Raw genomic sequence first — 20,880 nt, 5'->3', positions numbered from 1 at the left:
ATTTCATCGGTGTAGTTATCTCCAATGTTGACCGTAGCAGTTTGATTCCAGTACAAATTTTTAATGACAAATAGTAAATGTACTGCTCAAATTTACTAAAAACCATTATAAACAAATTGATGTACAATTGTTTAAGAAAATTATAACATCAAACGAGTATAACTTTACAACAAATGAAAATAAAGTATGAGAACTTGAAAGGCTCATTTGCATGCGTAGAAGCCGAGTTACGATCGATAAAGCCTCGAAAAATACTTGACAGTGAGCCGATCTTGCGCCTCATAGCGCGCCATTAAAATATCAATATCTTGGCCAAAAATAAACTTACGCACATTTTCGCAAGCTCAGAATGTTCCTTTTGAGTTCTTCTATCATTATTTTCAATTAAAGTATAAATGTTTATAGCTCGAATTTGTTTGAAACACTTATAAACAAATTAATGTACAATTTTTTTAGAAAAAATATAACTTCAAACGAGTATAACTTTAAAACAAATGAAGATAAAGTAATTTTGCAAACTTATAACTTCAAACGAGTGTAACTTTAAAACCAATGGAGATAAAGATTTTGCAAACGTTGTTTGAAAGCCGATTAATTAAACTTTAAAATGAGACCTTCTAAGGCTCATTTGATAAAGCTTCGAAAAATTCTTATTTTGCAATTTGCGTTGTGCACTAATTTTACAATATCTTGAGTTCCAATTCTTGAATTTAAGTGTAGTAAAAGTTTTTTCTTCGTTTTTTATTAAGGAACAAATTTTATTTGAAACTTTTTTATCTCTTTTAGTGTATGAGCTAGAGCCTTATAAACAATTAAATTGTCTATAACAAATTTTTACCACTCGTATCGAAATCCACCCTCGAACTTCGTAATCAGCAGCCAAAAATCCATAAGAAACCGTTGAGTTTGTCCATCAGAATTGAAAAGGACACGGTGACCTCTATTTGGCGCCTAGACTAATAATAATAATGATATTATATTCTTTACTGCAAGAGCCACTTTTGATAAATAATATTTCGTAAATTTGTCGTTATTTAATCTGTACCTATAGTGTCACAACTCAAAAAAATATTTTTTTTAATAATTTTATCAGAATTAATACACTATTTTGTAGAGCTTCAAAAACCTTTGTTATTATTAATATACCTATATATAAGTTATTATACTAATTTTAATAGTTTTTGAATTAAACCCGAAAAAGTTCTAGCACACATAAATGTCGTTTTCTCAATACTTTGTTTTTTTGACTTATGACACTGTTTGAGCGGAGGTGCGATATGGATTTTTCACAGTATTGAACAGATCTTATTTTTGCTTATTTCCATGTACTATAACGCTATAATTAATTGGCTAAGAAAATATTTCAGTTACATACCTTTATGTTGCTTCCTTGGTCAAAATTACCTTGTCTTACTTGATCTATCTGGTCTTGCGTAGCACCTGTTAATACTTTGCAATTCGTTTGAAGTGACTTCCTTTCTTTGTTAAGATGCTTTCCTAGTTTCTAAAATAGATGAAAATTTATTATGGAAATAGTATTTATATTTAAAAAGTCATAATAAGTTCTTGTAATTTATAAGTTATTGTATTTGAAAATAGTGATCACACTGTATATTGTACGGCTAGATGTCAAAGATATTAAATTATTTGCAAATTACATGATACTGGAAAAATTTTGACGCATATTTTCATTTTAAATAAGTCAGTATGTATCTTTAATTTATAAATCTATAATGTATTACAATGGTATGGCAAAGAAAAAAAAATGTGTTCTACCACACCTATGAAATCTTTGATTCCGATTTTCTCAATCTCTAAAGATCGACTTATTTCTTTATTTCCCTATGAAACTGAGGTATGGATCTAATAGTCCATTTAATCACGGTAAAATATTGCAAAACTTTCGAATTTTAAACAACCGCTTAAATTAACATTAAATTTGGGACACATACAGGGTGTCCCGGAAAATAGTGCGTTCCTTTAAGGTATGGAGAGAATACACAATTTGGAACAAAAAAGTCCTATACCATTTTTTTCTAAAGTTAACCATTTCCAAAAAAAAGTTAACATTGTTTTCCATATACCTGTATTTTAATGTTTGGAAATTTTAATAAACTGGCAACATCGTACGCACTACGGCATAATAACATTCTCGAACTCGTTTGTGATTGTGATTAACAGTATTTAAAATAATCCAACCTAATAGTAGGTAATACTTATGTATTTACTATTTGTTTACTAAAATTATTTTCTTTTGAAATGTATTGAAATACCTATTGCATAATTTTAAACGAATTACACATCTTTTAACATAAAAACACATCTTTTAACTAAACTACTATTATGTATTTAGTAAGGTTTAAATGGGTTGAATGCTGAGTATTGCTGAGGGCTTTAACTGAATTACATAGTTTTAATAGTTTACAGTGGAACTTAAATACACCAGATAATGTCTCAGTAAGTTGTTTACTTGTGAACTGAAATAACTAAGTTGTACTTACTTGAAAATAATTAATATACCGAATAGATGTTTCAAGTAACCTTTCACAAACACCATTCATAGGTAATAACATAATAGGTAATACACTCACTATTCGAAAACATTTTCGGCATTGACACTAAACAGGATTCTTTAAAACTATCTGTTTACTATCATCTTCTATCTATTTACATGGGACTGTCTATGTCTATGCTTAAATTTGCGTACCGCACATAGTTGTCAGATTTAAATTTGGATACCAAAATACATTTTAATTTTTTGGTCAAACGGTTGCATTTAGAAAAAAATGTTATAAGAGTTTTTTGTTCTACATGGTGCCTTCTACCTATACCTTTAAGGAACGCACTATTTTCCGGGACACCCTGTATAGTTAACATGTCAAAGAGAAAAAGTGCTATTGTGCCGATGTATGTTTTTGTCTGGGGGTGGGTATCACCCCTTCTCGGGGGTGAAAAAACATACGTTCAAATTAAATCAGGAAGTGGATATATTGACTAATTCTAAGCCACTTTCGGTCGTATTCGTTAAATTCCAAATAGAATATTTCAACGTGACATAATAAAAAAAATATAGTATTTTTCGGGGAAAACTCATCACAACATTTTTAAGGCAATATAGCTTTATTATGGTTTTATTTTAATTCTATCATTTCTTGTCTTAAGTAAGCAAGTTACGCTCAAAATAAAGGTGGTCTTTTTATTGTTAAAAAAAACTGAAAATCACCCTCAAATTAGCATGCCAAATGAAATTAATCGCTATAGCTTCAAAGTTACTTTACTTAAATTATTATATTAGGGGAGTGCAATTAGAACGAAAATATTCAGTGCTTCGGAAAAAATCAAACAAGCTTATATTTTTCAAAAACTTTTTTTGTTAGTTTATATACACGTTAAAGTAAAAAGTTCTACTCGCAGATTTGACCGCTAATTGTTTATTAATGGTTTAAACAATAACAATTATTTTGTATAAATAATTTTAAAAATATCATTGAATGTATCATTTTCCTTTGATCAAATATGTTTCTATTTTGTTTTTGATTATGCTGAATCCGAATATGCCATTACAATGTGAAAATTCTTATACAGACGCCCTTAGACATTATGTCTGCGTAGCTAAGAACCACATGGAAAACTTTTTTATTATCAATTTTATGAAGAAAAGTTATTCTTCATAAAAGGCCCTGGATAGTCAAAAATCTAAAACTCAACCATCAGATATCAAATTTTATCAATTTTATACGAGTTATGTCAAAAATATGAATTTCGTTAACCTTCCGATGACCAACCTTTTTTTGTTACACGGATGACCAAAGGGGGGAAAATGACCCAAGGTCCAAAATGTCAAAAATGACAATTAACAAAAAAATGAAGTTTTTTTTTTAATTTTGTTTTATTTTTATGGCATGGACTTTATGTCATTCAGTCAGTCACAACATGAGTATTCGTGTCATGTGTAGTGTGTATGTTGAATAAGTGTCTTGTTACTTTGCAAAGTCGACGTCATTAGCGTAAAAATACTTGGAATTACACATAATAGACGGTATTTTACTAAACATCAATTTCAGAATATATTTTTTATTCGTAAAATATAGGAAATTTTTTTTATTTCAAAATATGAGGATATCTTGAATGATATTAAAGTCAAATAAAAAATAATGAGTTAAAAATTGAAAATACTTTTGAATTTATTAAAGAAAAACCTACGCTGGGTCACAATTTCCCCCGCTTGGTCATCCGAAGGTTAAAGAGTAAAGTACCTTTATATTCCAGAATATCAAAAAATGCTATTATGAAAAGTTGTTTGAAATTAAAAGTTATGTTTTAATATACAATAACATGACTCGAATCTAAAAAAAGGATTAAATTTTTTCTCAAATTACGGATATACCCATCATCAATTTATTACAATTATGATTAATATTTTATTATCAATTTTACGAAAAAAGTTATTTTTCATAAAATGCTCTACATGGTCTAAAATCTAAGATCAAACCAACAGATATCAAACTTTTTCAACTTTATACGAGGTATGTAAAAAATATTATGAATTTTTCTGAAGAGTTAAGTGCCTATATTATTCACAATATTTTAACTAGAAGGATGTAATTGAATACTGAAACATATTTTTTAATTCCAAACAACTTTATTTTATAACAATTTTAGATATTGTGAAATATAAAGGTACTTTATTCTTGAGTGAAATTCATATTTTTTAAAATACCTCTTTGATATAAAATTAATAAAATTTGATATTTGATCGCTGCATCTTAGATTACATACCATGCAGAGTATTTTATAAAGAATAACTTTTTTTCGTAAAACTCATAATAAAAAATTTATCAATAGGTTCCAAGTTAGGCAGACATACTGTATAAGAGCAAAAAAAATTTTTTTGTTCAACATTTATTATTGTTGAAGCTTATTATTAAATGTATTTTGGGAAAGTTTTACAGAAAATAGTTTTGATCACTTTGTATAAACATTTTTTTGCTAGTAATTTTTTTGTATTACGTATTTGTGTTATCTTTCTTAATTTTCTCAAAAAGAAATAGTTTATTTCACTTCTAAAGTAAAATAATTTAGTTCATTTTAAAGACTACATCCTAAGCTTTAAAAAAGCACCCATAAAAACTTGTCATAAATTTTTTCAAACTTGAGTAATACCGTCTAAAAGCGGTAGTAATTCTGTAAATCTACGAAGTTTTTAAAAATTATATTTTTTGAGACGTCCTATCATTTGAATTAAATTTGTGAGATTTTTTTTAAACATCGTTTATAAAGACATTTGAAAGGTAAGTTGTGCAAAATTGAGAGTTTTTATAAGAAAAATTGTATTATTTAGACGTTTATAAATCATTTTTAAACAAAATTCAAGTAAGTCTCATTTTCCGCCCACACTGTACTTATTTCTAGATATTTTATGTCTTGTTATTATAACCATAAGATAGCTTAATTATTCTTCTTTCGTGTCGAATTTGTGAAATTACATTTCATCCATTAGTTAAAGAATTACAAAAAAATAACTCAACCGTGCACTTCGCCGAACGCTAGTTTACAGTGCGCCAATGGGTGATTTTAGCGTTATAAATAAAAAAATATAGAAGCTACAGATTTAATTTTAGAAAATTCTTTATGGAAAGTTTCTTTTTGTAAAATTTTTTGAATTTTTTAATGGTAAAATCAGATTTTTCTAAAATTTATATTTTCGGAGTTATTTAAAAAACATCGAATTTCGCAGTTCATTTGTTTAATAACAAATTAAGCACCCACTTCTCGAGTAGAACTTTTTGATATGTTGTTTATTAAACATTTCTTAATGAAATTACAAAAAGTTCTATCTTGTTTGATTTTTTTTTCTGAAGTGAAAATCTATATGCACTCCCCTATATAATGTATTACTTATATGACCTGTAAATGTCATCGGTTCAAATTCCCTTACATAAAACAAAAAATCCAATGTATTCAGAACATAAAAATCTAAATTCTTTTGTTTTTTGAAATTTTTGGTTTCACTAATAATTTTAAGTTATTTTGAAGACAGAGCATTTTTTCGAATAATAAAAAAATTAATTCAAACTCTTATTATTCAAAAATAAGCACTTTTAACCGATGAAACATACATTATCATAATCAATATAAGTATAAATAAAGTAGTTTGTGACACGATAACGATTAATGTAATTTGAAGTGCTAATTCATGGATGATTTTCACGATTTTTTTTTTCGAAAAAAGGACCACCTTTGTTTTGAGTATAACTTGCTTACTTTTGATGCAAGATTTTTTTAACAAAAATAGAGCTTTATTTAATTGCTTTAAAAACGTGGTAAGTTTTCCCCGATAAATACGTCTGTTTTTGTTATTTCATGTTGAAATATTCTATTTGAAATTTGAGGAATAAGGACTTATGTAGATTTCTTTAGCCACAACTCTGCTTTTACTGGATCTACAAACTTTAACCACTTTTCACTATTTTATAAGCTATATTGTTGCTAACAAGTGACTTGTTAAACGATAACGATTAATGTCATTTGAAGTGCTAATTCGGGGATGATTTTTAAGATTTTTTTTAAAAAGGACCACCTTTGTTTTGAGTATAACTTGCTTACTTTTGATGCAAGATTTTTTTTAACAAAAATAAAGCTTTATTTAATTGCTTTAAAAACGTGGTAAGTTTTCCCCGATATATACGTCTGTTTTTGTTATTTCATGTCGAAATATTATATTTTGAAATATGACGAATAAGAACTTATGTAGATTTCTTTAGCCACAACTCTACTTTTACTGGATCTACAAACTTCAACCACTTTTCACTATTTTATAAGCTATATTATTGCTGACAATATTTTTTTATAAGATACTTACTTTGTGAGTTATTTGCGAAAAACCGTCTAAAACGTGTTTTTTGTTGTTGACACATGAATATAATCACTCGCAAATAACACAAGAAATATTGACTTAGTGAAAAACTCTTTAAGAATTTGTTTAGAATTAGTCATTATATCCATTTCCGGACTTATTTTGAACGTATATTTTTTCACTCCAGACAAGGAGTGAAACTCACCCCCAGGGCAAAAGCACACATCGGCACAATATCACTTTTTTTATTTGACATGTTAGCTATGTGTATGCCAAAATTTATGTATTCCAAGCGGTTTTTTAAAATTCAGAGCAAAAACCATAAGTAAATGGATTCATAAATCAAAATATTTGTGATAATAGTGTTGCTTGTCAGATGTACCGATTATTTTAGTACACTAAATAAAACAACCTTAAAAATGGCCAGTGGTGGAGGTGGAGCAATTAAGAAGACGGGACCGGCAAGAGTGGAGTATGAAAGCAGCAGCGAAGAGAACGGGAATAAGAGAAGTAGGGATGGGTACGATGCGGAAGATTTATTCAGAAAAAGCAAGGTAACGAGGAGAACACCGACTAAGAGTGATAACCAAAATGAACAGATGATACAAATGATGCAGACAATTATGTCAAGAAATGAAGATATGATGATGGAAATAAAAAACTTGCGCAGAGAGCAACAAGAAACATTGGATTGTGTCAGACAGCTGGAGAAAATGAATAAGGAGTTAGAAAAACGACTCAATGAAGCAAATGACAGAATAGAAAGAATTGAGAAGGATAAAAGAAAAAAGAACATAATAATTAAAGGATTAACTTTCGATAGCAATGATAACAGGTCCACTAAACAAAAACTAGAACAGTTTATTGAAGCAAATCTGCAACTAAAGGTTAAACTGAGGGAAGGAAATAAAATTGGTGATAAATCATTTCTGGCAGAAATGGAAAATATGACGGATAAAATCTCGGTATTAAGGAACAAAAGTAAACTTAGAAACATAACAGGGCAAGGAGTATATATAGAGTCTGACATGACAAAAATGGAAAGAGAGATACAGGCTATAATTAGGAAAATAGCGAAGGAGGAAAAAGATAAGGGTAATATCTGTTAACATCATTGCAGCTTAATGTTTTTGATAGGTCAATTTCTGGTAACGAATATTATTATGATTTCCGTAATGCAAACTTTCCAGCAATTCACCAATGTCTAGAATATATAGAATGGGATAACCTGTTTCGTGGTAGAGATCTTTCCGACATGATCGCTATGTTTTATGACATTATTTACTCTCTCATTGAACATTTCACTCCAGTTAAATATTTTAGTACTAAGAAATTTCCTTGTTGGTATTCTTCTGAGCTTAAGCAATTGTTAAAGGAAAAAATAAAAGCTCATAAAATTTATAAAACCTTAAAGACTCCTGAAAGCTATGCTGATTTTTGTCATCTGAGAACAAATTGTAAAAATCTATCTAAATGCTGTTATGACAATTACATACGTTTCACCGAATTTTCTATACAAAATAACGCAAGGCATTTTTGGAAATTTGTAGGTAGCAAGCGTGAAAACAATTGTATACCTGACTCAATGACCCTGAATGACTCTGTAGCTTCATGTGGCAATGATATTGCCAACTTATTTGCAGATCACTTTTCATCAGTTTATAGTGATATTACTTTAAATTGCAATGTTGACCATATTCAGTCTCAACTCAATATCTCATCATATCGTATCCAGATTTCCAAAATTTACGAAAAGCTTTCATCATTAAGTGTCAACAAGGGTCCTGGGCCTGATGGTATACCACCTAATTTTCTTAAGGAATTCAGTTTTGTACTATCGCGACCTTTGTTTCATATATTTAATAAATCTTTGGATGTAGGTCAGTTTCCAGACTTTTGGAAACTTTCTTATGTCACACCAATATATAAATCTGGTAATAAATCTAATATTAGTAATTACCGCCCTATATCTATTCTTAGTGTTATACCAAAGGTGTTTGAGAGTATTATAACTGATTTCCTCACCTTCGATAGCTCCGGGATCCTAAACTCTCAGCAATTTGGTTTTACTACAGGTAAGTCTGCTGAACTGAGTTTGTTGACCTATGTTGATTTTCTGTCTGAAGCCTTGGAGGAGGGACTTCAAGTTGATTCAATTTATACTGACTTTTCCAAGGCCTTTGACAGAGTAAATCATGAACTCCTGATTCAAAAGCTTAGCTCCTATGGCATAAGTGGACCTTTGTTGCAGTGGTTACAGAGTTATTTAACCGAAAGATTTCAACAAGTTCGAGTAAACCACTTTTACTCACAAACCTTTCCAGTTAAGTCAGGTGTACCACAGGGGTCCCATTTGGGTCCATTACTCTTTAATATATTTATTAATGATATTACCAACTGTTTTCACGATTGTAACGCCTTGCTATTTGCTGATGACTTGAAGTGCTTTAAAATTATAAAAAATCATTATGATGCTGCCATATTGCAATCAGAACTGAATAACCTCTCTGCATGGTGTTCACTTAACGGTATGAACCTTAATTCAATCAAATGTCATGTAATTAACTTTAACCGTACTCACCACCCAATATTATCAAACTATTACATTGATGGCCAATTGCTCAACACTGTTAATAGAATCAAGGACTTGGGGATTACACTGGAAAACTCTCTTTGTTTCAATACTCACATCATCAATGTCATTCAAACATCTATGAAAATGCTGGGTTTTGTAAAAAGAACAACTCGTGATTTTACAAACATATCCAGTATTAGAGTTCTTTACTTCTCTTTGGTCAGGTCTCACCTTGAGTATTGTTCTTCAGTGTGGTCCCCACACTACTTGGTCTACATTAGGAAACTTGAACAAGTCCAAAATAGTTTCTTCCGTTACATTGCTTTTAAGCTTCATACCTATCAAGATTACGCTGTATGGCAGCATCAACTGCAGGTCCCTTCTCTTGCAAGCAGGAGCAAACAAAGGGACCTTTTGCTATTATTTAAGATCTTAAATGGTATATGCAGTTGTTCTCAACTACTTAATAAGATCGCACTGTTTGTACCACCTCGCACCACTAGACAAGTGCGAACATTTTATGTACCATTCCACAGGTTTAATTATTCACTTTTTTCATTCGTACCCAGAGTCTTGAATTTAGCAAACTCCCTTTGCAATTTACAACTGTTCGACAACTCCATCAGTCGTTTTAAAAGAAATTTAGATGGGATCAATATTTGAGTGAAGCGTCTGTAATTTGTTAACTTGGTTTTGTAATTTGTTAACTTGGTTTTATGATATTATTTCATAGTACATATTTACTTCTAATATTATATTTATATTTCTGTATGTCTGTTTTTTATATTATATTATGTTATTGTTTTTTTTCTGTACACTATGTATTTTTGTAGAATTGGGCTTGCCCGTAAAATAAATAAATAAATAAGTAATACAGTAAAAATAGGGTATATGAAGCTAAATATTAATGGAAAAGATATAAAATGGGATAAGGATAATGGTAAACTGACAGAAAGCACACATAACAGCCAGAGAGGACTCCCAAAAAACTAAAAAGGAATGCAGAAAAGACTCCAATAATTATAACGACTAAAGCAACGGACAAGTACATGAGATTGGAAAATGATAATACGAAGTATAAACAAGATAACGAGGCAAAACAAAACCATAAGACAGAAAAGCCAAGAGATCAAAAGTCTGACTCCGTAGAGAATGATGAAAAAGGTAAAGAAATGGGTAAAGAAAAAAAAAAGTGGAAAAAAGGAAAAAAGAGAAAATAAGAATGGCAACATGGAATGTACGCGGCACCTATGAGGAAGGAGCCATGAAGGAATTAGTAAAAGAAGTAGGAAGATATAAATTGGATATTGTAGCGGTACAAGAAACAAAACAATTGAGGTCAGAAATATCGGAATTAGAAAATGTGGTTTTTTTCAAAAGTGGAGGAGCAGATAGGATGTTGGGAACAGGTTTTATTATAAGAAAAGGTCTAAAAGAAAATATTATGAGTTTTAATCCCATATCGGAGAGGATGTGTTATATACGACTAAAAGGAAAAAAAAGAAATATAAGCATTTTAAATGTACACGCCCCTACCGAAGAAAAAGATGAAGAGATAAAAGACATATATTATGAAAAAATGGAGATGGAATATGAAAGGATACCGAAACATGACGTCAAAATTATAATGGGAGACGTAAATGGAAAAGTGGGGAAAGAGGCAATCTACAGAAATACAGTAGGAAAGCATAGCAAACACGACGAGTCAAATGACAACGGACAGAGACTGATAAGTTTTGCAATAGAAAAAAATATGGTGGTAAGAAGTACACAGCTACAGCGGAAAGAGATACATAAGGGTACGTGGACATCTCCGGACGGAAAAACCGTTAACCAAATTGATCATGTAATGATAGAAAAACGACACGCGGAATTTATTACAAATGTCAGAAGTATGAGAGGAGCAGACTGCAGTTCAGACCATTTTTTAGTAAAAATTGAATGTAAAAGTGAAGTAGAAGAAAAAATAGTTGTAAAAAAGGATGCAAAAAGAACAAAATCATACGAAGTAGCTGAACTGAAAAAAGAAACAACCAGGCAAAAGTATCAAGAAGAAATAGAAAAATTGTTTTTGGAAACAAAGAATGAAGCCACAGATGTAGAAGAAAGATGGGAACAAATAAAACACATTACAAAAGAAGTAAGCAGAAAATTGATACCCAGAATTAAACAACAGACAAGAACTAAGGAGTGGTTTGATAGGGAGTGTGTAGAGCTGTCAGAAGAGAAGAAAAAGTTAAGAATACGTATGTTGACCAACCCTAACGACAAAAACAGAGAAGAGTATAACCACGTACGAAAACAGTTAAAGAAAAGTTGCAGGAAGAAAAAGAGAGAATTCAATGAAAAAAAGTTGCAGGAGATAGAAGAAAAATTTAAAAACAATGAAATAAGATCATTTTATCAAGAGGTAAAAAAAGTAGAAAAAGGTTACCAAAGCAAAACAAGCTACATAAAGACCATAGAAGGAGAGCTAGTAAGTGAGCCGGGAAAAGTTATGAAAGAATGGAAAATGTATTTCGAAACGTTACTAAACAGTGATGATGAAGATCAGGGAGAGGACGAAGACAGAACAGAGGGTGCAGATATAAGAATAGCCGAACCAACCAAAGACGAAGTGCAAAGAGTTGTAAGCAAATTAAAAAACAATAAAAGTCCAGGTCCAAATGAAATAAGTGCAGAAATGCTGAAAGCAGGGGGCAGAAAACTACTGGAAAAGGTGTATGAACTGATAGAACTTACATGGAAAGAAGAAAAGATGCCTGAAGAGTGGGCCAGAGCCTGGATAATCCCATTACATAAAAAAGGGGATGCAACGATGGTGCAGAATTACAGGGGTATTGCTTTGCTGGACGTGTGCTATAAGATATTTGCTAGGATTGTAAGAGAAAGATTAGAGGTATAGGCAGAGAAACTAATAGGAGAATACCAAGCAGGCTTTAGAAACAATAGATCGACGACAGAGCAAATATTTAACATAAAAGAAATCCAAACAAGCTGCTACGAACATAAAATGGTTTTATATGCACTATTCATAGATTTTAAGCAGGCCTATGACAAAATTAAGAGAAAAAAAATGTATGAAGCCCTACGGCAAATGGAAATACCAGAAAAACTAATCAAGTTAATAAGAATTACCTTAAATATGACATCTAACGAAATAGTGTGGAACAGTCACAAATCGGAAGAGTTTATAGTCAAAAAAGGACTTAGACAAGGTGACCCTCTATCAACTGTGTTATTTAACCTAGTTTTGGAAACAATTGTAAGGAACAGCAGAATAGAAACACAAGAAACGATCTACCGTAACGAACATCAATGCATGGCCTACGCCGACGACCTTACACTGCTAGCAAAAACTAATACCTAATTAAAGAAAATCATGAGAAGATTGGTCAGAGAGGCAAAAAAATTCGGCCTAGAAATAAATGAAGAAAAGACGAAGTATATGGTGCTAGGCAACACAGAAAGAGAACCTGTAGATATGCTAAAGTTAACAGCGTTCGATGGAAAAGAATATAAATTTAAACGAGTAAATCACTTTACATATCTAGGTGCCATTATAGATGAAAAAGGACATGAGCAAAACGAACTAAAGCACAGGATAGCTAAAGGTAACCGAAAGGTCGGCAGTTTAAAAAAATTATTAAAGTCAAATTATGTATCAAGAAAGACGAAAATTCGAATATACCAAACTGTAATAAGAGCAACAGTCACCTACGGATGTGAAACATGGGTACTAAACAAAACAGAAGAAGAAATGATAGAGAGATGGGAACGCAAGGTACTGAGGACTATTTTCGGGGGAAAAAATACGGCAGATGGTTGGCAAAGAAGAACTAATCAAGAATTAAGGATACTTTACAAGGAACCAACTGTAACAAGATAAACAAAGGCACAAAGAATCAGGTGGGCAGGTCATGTCGAGAGGATGGATAGGTCAAGAATGCCAAAGAAGATACTATTAAGAAAACCAGTTGGGACAAGGAGACGAGGTAGACCAAGAAAAAGATGGCACGAAAAGTTTCAAGAAGATATAGGATCGATGGAAATTACAGACTGGAAAGAGAAAGCGAAAAACAGGATACAGTGGAGAAACATAGTGCAGCAATTTTTACATAGACATTAAATCAAATTATATAACAAATATAAGACATTAGTATATATTGTCATTTGTATTATGTAAAATTGTTATTGTTAAGTTGTAAAGCCCTAGGCCTCCAAGGCCTGTAGAGCATGTTAAAAAAAAAATAAATAAAACAACTCAATTATCTTACATCTGGTGTTAATAGAGTAAATCCTTGTTGAACACAGCACAAAACTGCAAAACACAAAAATATTTTATTCATTTTTTCGTCTACTTAAACAATGTTCTACGTAGCAAGATTTGGCAATAACTGGACTACTAGATATGCAAAAAATGTGCCGCCACTATATTTCTCTGGATAAGCAAACAGGATATACAGTTAAACACGAGGGGGGAAGATTTTAACTTAAGATTACCAGACTATCGATATAAAAATAGTCAATTAATCTCAAAAAATAATCTGTTTACATCCTTGTTTACTAATTAACAAATAGTTAACAAATACGTATTGGATAATAAATATTTTCTCAATATTCGAAACGTAAAAAATTATGTTAGATCTACTGTAGTAATCTGGGAATTTATATAATGCTTTTATATTTTGTGTGAACTTACGGATATTTCAAATCAATCCTCGAAGTGTTGACATACGGAGCAGAAACACTTACCTAACCAAAGCCTTGGCTACCAATTTGAGAGTCATACAGAGAAAAATGGAGCGATCAATGTTATAAATTTTTTATTTAATGTATTTTTTTGAATGTATTCTTTTATTTTGAATAATTCTTCTTCTGTGGAACCCTGCCGTTTTCTGACATTCTCTCTCTTCAATCTTGACCCCGGAAGGAGTGTAGTGGTCGACGTGACCGTCTCCAAAGATCTCTGTCTCTGGTCATTTCTTTTAACTCATGCATTTATTTAACATTTATTTAACATTTATTTAACATTTATTTAAAATAGACGTATTAGATTCGAATATTTTTCAAGAATGTGAGGTTAAAAGTGACTTGAACCACATATTTTTTGAATGCAAAAAGCATAAACACCTAACCAATCACCTAATTAAAAGAATTATAGACCAGAACATCCCACTCCCTGTAAATATTCTCTTTATTCTGTCACTGAATAAAAAGAAAATTTTTGACTCTTTGGTATCTTTCTTGTCGGATAGTAAAATATTATTGTAATTAGTTATAAGTATTTGTAAAATATGTTTAAAAAAATATAAAAAAAAATAAAAAGAAAAAAAATAAAAATAAATAAAAAAAAATTAAAAAAAATAAAAGCATGAAAAAAAAATAAATAAAAAAATTAATAATTAAAAAAAATATTAAAGAAAAAATCACTAAGAGGATTTAAACCTCCGCGGGGATGAACCGGGTTGACATCCTATCGTAGTGACAAAAAAAAACAAAACAAAAAGAAAAACAAAAAAAAAGAAACTAAAATAAAATACAAAAAAGAATGCATTTATTTTAATATTAAGATTAATATTTTTATTTGTAAAATGTATACACTATGTGTTCTTGATAAACATTAAGTAATATAATATATTTATATTTATTAACATAGTATGTACATTAGCTGTAATGAGTAGGTAAATAAGAAGTAAAAATTGTAATAATATTATAATAACCAAGTTTCACTAATTGGCAATATCTTTAATACATTTACTTTTGATTGAGACTGGCTGAATGACCATAGTCCAAGCCAAAAAAAAAACTCATGCATAGGTATTTTGCATATTCATGTAATTTGATCGATCCATCTTGTTGGGGATCTTCCTCGTGATCTTGCCCTCGTCTCTGAAATTACGCAGCCATAAAATTTTCTTTACACTAATCTATCTCTTTTCTTCCAGCTTTCCTTGTATTATAAGGCGAAGTATTTGGTATGACGTAGGTCAGCGATTCTCAAACTGTGGTACATGTACCACTGGTGGTACAATTCATTACTTGCGGTGGTACACAAAACACAAAAAAAATTTAAAATGGTACTTAGTAACTCTTGATAATACACTCTAAAAATACAGGGTGTAACAAAAATACAGGTCATAAATTAAATCACATATTGTGGAACCAAAAATAGTTCGATTGAACCTAACTTACCCTAGTACAAATATGCACACAAAAAAAGTTACAGCCCTTTGAAGTTACAAAATAAAAATCGATTTTTTCCAATATATCGAAAACTATTTGAGTTTTCTTATTGAAAACGGACATGTGGCATTATTATGACAGGAAAATCTTAAAAAAAAATTTTGCGCCTCATAAAAATTCTATGGGGGTTTTGTTTCTTTAAACCCGCCAAACTTTTGTGTACGTTCCAATTAAATTATCATTGTGGCACCATTAGTTAAACACAATGTTTTTAAAACTTTTTTGCCTCTTAGTAATTTTTCTAACTAGTTTTTATCAAAATATTTTGAATATTTGTCAAATCCACCACATATCTGTATACTGTTAAGTACGATTATAGAGACCCTATAATAATATGAAAATTTATTTATAAATTACAGATTTTATAAGTATATTTTGAACCATATTAAAAAAGAAGCCACATCTCTATAAAAGGTGCCTTATCGGAAAAATACTAAGAGGCAAAAAAGTTTTAAAGACACTGTTTTCAACTAATGGTACCGCAATAATAGTTTAATTGAAACGTACACAAACATTTGGGGGGTGTAAAGGCACAAAATCTCCATAAAATTGCTATGTTAACATATTAAAAAAGAAGCCGCATCTCGATTAAAACTGGTATATCTAAAAAATACTAAGAGGCAAAAAAGTTTCAAAAAAATTGTGTTTAACTAACGGTACCACAATAATAATTTAATTGGAACGTACATAAAAGTTTGGGGGGGGGGGGTTTAAGGGAACAAAACCCCCATAAAATTTTTATGGGGTGCACAAATTTCACTATAATTTCTTTTTAAGATGTTCCTGCCATAGTCATGCCACATGTCCATTTTCATTAAAAAATCTCCAATAGTTCGATATATCGGAAAAAATCGATTTTCATTTTGTAACTTCAAAGGGCTGTAACTTTTTTTTGTGTGCATATTTGTACTAGGGTAAGTTAGGTTCAATCGAACTATTTTTGGTTCCAGAATATGTTATTTAATTTATGACCTGTATTTTTGTTACACCCTGTATATGTGGTACCAAAAATAATAAAAAGAACTGTAGGTGGTACATGACTCAAAAAGTTTGAGAACCGCTGACGTAGGTCATAATACGTAGGTCTTATAATTCTATGGCCAAAGTATACTGTGTTTCTCCTCTTTATGATGTTTGTGAGCAGAGATTCTGAGTTCATCATCGACCATCTTCATTGGAAATGTGCGAAACTCGAAATTTTTGGGATCCGTCGATAGCATTATACAGGGTGTCCCGAAAAGAATGGTCATAAATTATACCACACATTCTGGGGTCAAAAATAGTTCGGTTGAACCTAACTTACCTTAGTACAAATGTGCTCATAAAAAAAGTTACAGCCCTTTGAAGTTACTATATGAAAATCGATTTTTTTCAATATATCGAAAACTCTCAAAGATTTTTTATTGAAAACGGGCAAATATCATTATTATGACAGGCCCACCTTAAAACCAAATTATAGTGAAATTTGTCCACCCCCAAAAATATTTATGGGGATTTTGTTCCCTTGAACCCCCCCAAACTTTTGTGTACGTTCCAATTAATTCATTATTGTGGTACCATTAGTTGAACACAACGTTTTTAAAACTTTTTTGCCTCTTTTTATTTTTTCGATAAGCCAGTTTTTATCGAGATGCAGCTACTTTTTTTATATTTACATAAAAAATTTATGGGGGTTTTTGTTCCTTTAAACCCCCCAAATGTTTGTGTACGTTCCAATTAAACTACAGTAGAGCGTCGATAATCCGAACTAATTGGTACAGGGGTAGTTCGGATTATCAAATTGTTCGGATTATCGAACATATGTTCAAAATACATACAAAGCTCGTAAACATAGTACATGTACATATTATGTACATACGTTTTAGTTACAAGAAATAAAACACCTGCATAATAAACAAATATGTGTGTGCTATCGGATTTCTTGACTGTGGACTTAATCCATTAGCCGAACCAAATTTGTTTATCTTATGAGATATCTGTTATACTCTCATTATATTTTTGAATATGAATGACCTATTTGATAATGATTTACAAATATAAGTACTTATTATTTTAATGATAGCTTCTTTCCTTTTTTTTTATATTATATACACACATTTTTTTTTTTATTATTATTATTTTTTTTTCTTTCTTCTTTTTTTTTATTTTAATTTATTTTTATTTTTTTTATTTATATTTTTTTTATTTTTTTTATTTATTTATTATGTTTTTTTTCTTTTTTTTTCCTAACCTAAGGATTATTAACTGGGATACATAAGTGCTCAGGGGTTTTTCAGAGCAAAATCAAACAAGACCAGACCACGGAAAGGAGGGTCAACAAATGGGGTAAACAAAGGTAACTTATATATATAATTTCACAATTTTAGTTTTATATTATTAATGTGTTTAATTAGGATCTCGTAGATACTTTTATCTTTTGTAGCAATCAGTGTTTGTAAACTAAAAGGTTTTCTTATGTGTTGTTTAGTATGAATTTGATTTATAAAATGTTCTACTTCTTTTTCTTTTAGTTTGCAATCTAATATCATATGTTCTGCGGATCCTAATTCTCCACATTCACAACAGTTTGTGTCAGACAATCCTATTTTATATTTATGTTCTGGAACTAAGGAGTGACCAAACCTAAGTCTACATATATATGATATGAGGACCTTGTTGCCTTGATAATCACTAAACCAGCCTTTAGATGGAATATCTGTTTGAATACTTTTATAATACAGTCCCTTTTTGGAGTTGGTATACCATTCTTTCCAGTTATTCATTTTGTTGTTATTAATATAAGCATATGCGTCATTTAGTGTTAGCTTATATTCACAGTTAGTTTCTAGTTCTGTAGCACTCTTTACTAGTTTGCCTACAATTTCATTGTGTTTTAAATTGCAATGAGCTTTTATCCAGCAGAAAGATATTTCTTTGCCTTTGGCTTTGAGTTCAATAAAGTTTCTTATTATTTCTATAATGATATGATTGTTATGTCCTGTCCACTTTTCCAATTTACTTAGAGCACTTTTGCTATCTGACAGTATTACGAATCTATTGTTGTTATTGTTGATCGTGGCTATGTATTGCATTGCTTTCAATATTGCTATTAGTTCGCCTGTAAATACCGTGGTATCTTCATCCAGTCCTATTCCTTCTTTGTACTGTGTTTTAGGGTCCCATATGGCAGCAGCAACTTTAGAGTTAATCTTTGAGGCATCTGTATAAATTTGGTAATACTGTGGGCATAGTGTTTCTATATCTGCATTAAACATAGAGTTCCTTAAATTCGCTGGAAAGTTCGAATAATCTTTCATGTAAATTGGCTGTATATTAGGAGTGCTATTTAGATATATTTGAAATGTGGGTGATATTTTTGATGTGTATAATTTATTTTTAAATTGGCGCAAGTTGTTATATGTTTCAGCAAGTAGTAAAGAAGGTTTTTTCTTCCAGTATTCACTCGTTAGGTCATGTATAAAAAGTTTTTGACACTTATCCCCTATTAAACTCTCTTTAGCAATACTTTTAAGTATAAACTTTTCGCATAGAGTTTTTCTTCTTAGGTATAGTGGTGGTTCATTACACTCTATACTTAAATTTGACAATGGGGTGCTTATGAGAGCTCCGATAGATAATCGAAGGCATTTATTTGATAACACGTCTACTTTTTTAAGATGAGTTTTGGCTGCCTGATTATAAAATATGCATCCATAATCTAAAATAGATCTTATCTATGATCTGTACATTATTAATGAAATATTGGCATCTGCTCCCCAAGTTATGTGACTTACTGCTCGTAATGCATTATAACCTTTTTCAGCTCTTGTCACAATGTATTCAATATGGTCTTTCCAGCTCAGTTTTCTATCTAATATCATCCCCAAATACTTAATTTTAGGTTGAACTTTGAACTGGACGTTTTGTATTTTTAATAGTTCGGGAAGTTTTTGCTTTCTGGAGAATATGCAAATTTGTGTTTTATTTAAAGCTATTGTTAAATTTAAGTGATACAAGTCTTCAAGTAAACAACTGTATACTTCATTTATTATTTTGCAGCCCTTTTCTATCTCGTTTTGGTCTACGTAAATACATATGTCATCTGCAAACTGTAATATTTTACCTTGGGTACTATTTGATATGCTTTTACCTATATCCGAAGTATAAATAGCATATAATATTGGGCTTAGAATACTTCCTTGAGGTATCCCAATGTTTGATATTCTGGGACCTAATAGTTTATTCCCAATTTGGATATACAAGATTCTATTACTGTAAAGTTTATAAATTCTCCAGCATACTATATCTGGGATTCCATTTTCTTCATTTGGTGATACAGGCTTACCAGATTAACATTGTCATATGCATTTTCGACGTCTATAAATGTAGCTACAACTGACTTATTAGTAGAAAATGAGTTGTAAACATCTAGTACCAAGTGTGATAAATTTTCCATTGTTGAACATGATTTTCGGAATCCAAATTGTGTTGGAGAGAGTCGAGAATTTTTCTCCAGCCAAAATTCTAATCTTTGTTTAATCATTCTCTCCAATGTTTTCAAGATACGTGACGATAGCGAAATGCCTCTGTATGAATCAGGACAATTTGCGGGTTTGTATTGCTTGAGAATTGGGACTATAATATATTCTTTCCATGAGTTTGGAACTTCCATGCTTGTCCATATGCGGTTTATTATATTTAGTAGTTGTATTTTTCTTTGGATAGGCAAATTATATAGCATACTATAGTGAATACTGTCCTTTCCTGGAGCTGAGTTGTTATTGTTTTTTAAACAATTTTTAAGCTCTTCCAAATTAAATAATTCTGTTAGAAATGTACTGTCTTCAGTGATTGTACTGTTCGTTGTACATGTAATTTCTTCCTCTAGGACCCAAGGTCTGGCAATTTTGTTAAAGAATAGTTCGATCCATTCATTTTCAACTATTGGATTTTTAGGTGGATTATAGGCGTTTTTTAATTTTCTAATCTCACTCCATATTTTACCTATCGGTGTATTTTTGTTCAAACTATTACATACATTTTTCCATGAGGCTCTTTTACTATTTAAAATAATTATTTTTTTATATGCTTCTGCTTGCTGATATTTTAAGTAATGTTCGTGATTAGATATTCTTTTAAACTGTAAAAAGGCCTCTTTTTGCAGTCTAATAGCCTCCCTACATTCATTATTCCACCATGGTTTATTAAATTTTGCATTGGTCAC

The 20,880-nt window shown here is 30.6% G+C and overlaps 1 protein-coding gene across 2 annotated transcripts in view; it reads right to left on the bottom strand.

The window, feature by feature from the left end:
• Nucleotides 1-20,880, bottom strand: part of LOC126892804 (uncharacterized) — a 157,645-nt gene that overhangs the window by 25,713 nt on the left and 111,052 nt on the right. Inside the window, exons 1-2 of one of the 2 annotated variants that reach the window (XM_050662539.1) lie at nucleotides 13,709-13,872; nucleotides 1,376-1,504 (exon numbers count right to left, since the gene is read on the bottom strand). In XM_050662539.1, the coding sequence (XP_050518496.1) occupies nucleotides 1,376-1,504; nucleotides 13,709-13,780 (201 nt within the window). In that variant the 5' untranslated portion in view covers nucleotides 13,781-13,872. Of the gene's footprint in view, nucleotides 1-1,375; nucleotides 1,505-13,708; nucleotides 13,873-20,880 lie in introns of those variants that run through there. The other variant, XM_050662540.1, reaches the window with a different exon arrangement.

This window comes from Diabrotica virgifera, chromosome 9, assembly GCF_917563875.1.
Source record: "Diabrotica virgifera virgifera chromosome 9, PGI_DIABVI_V3a".
Lineage (NCBI taxonomy): Eukaryota > Metazoa > Arthropoda > Insecta > Coleoptera > Chrysomelidae > Diabrotica > Diabrotica virgifera.
This window is presented reverse-complemented; position numbering and strand designations above follow the sequence as displayed.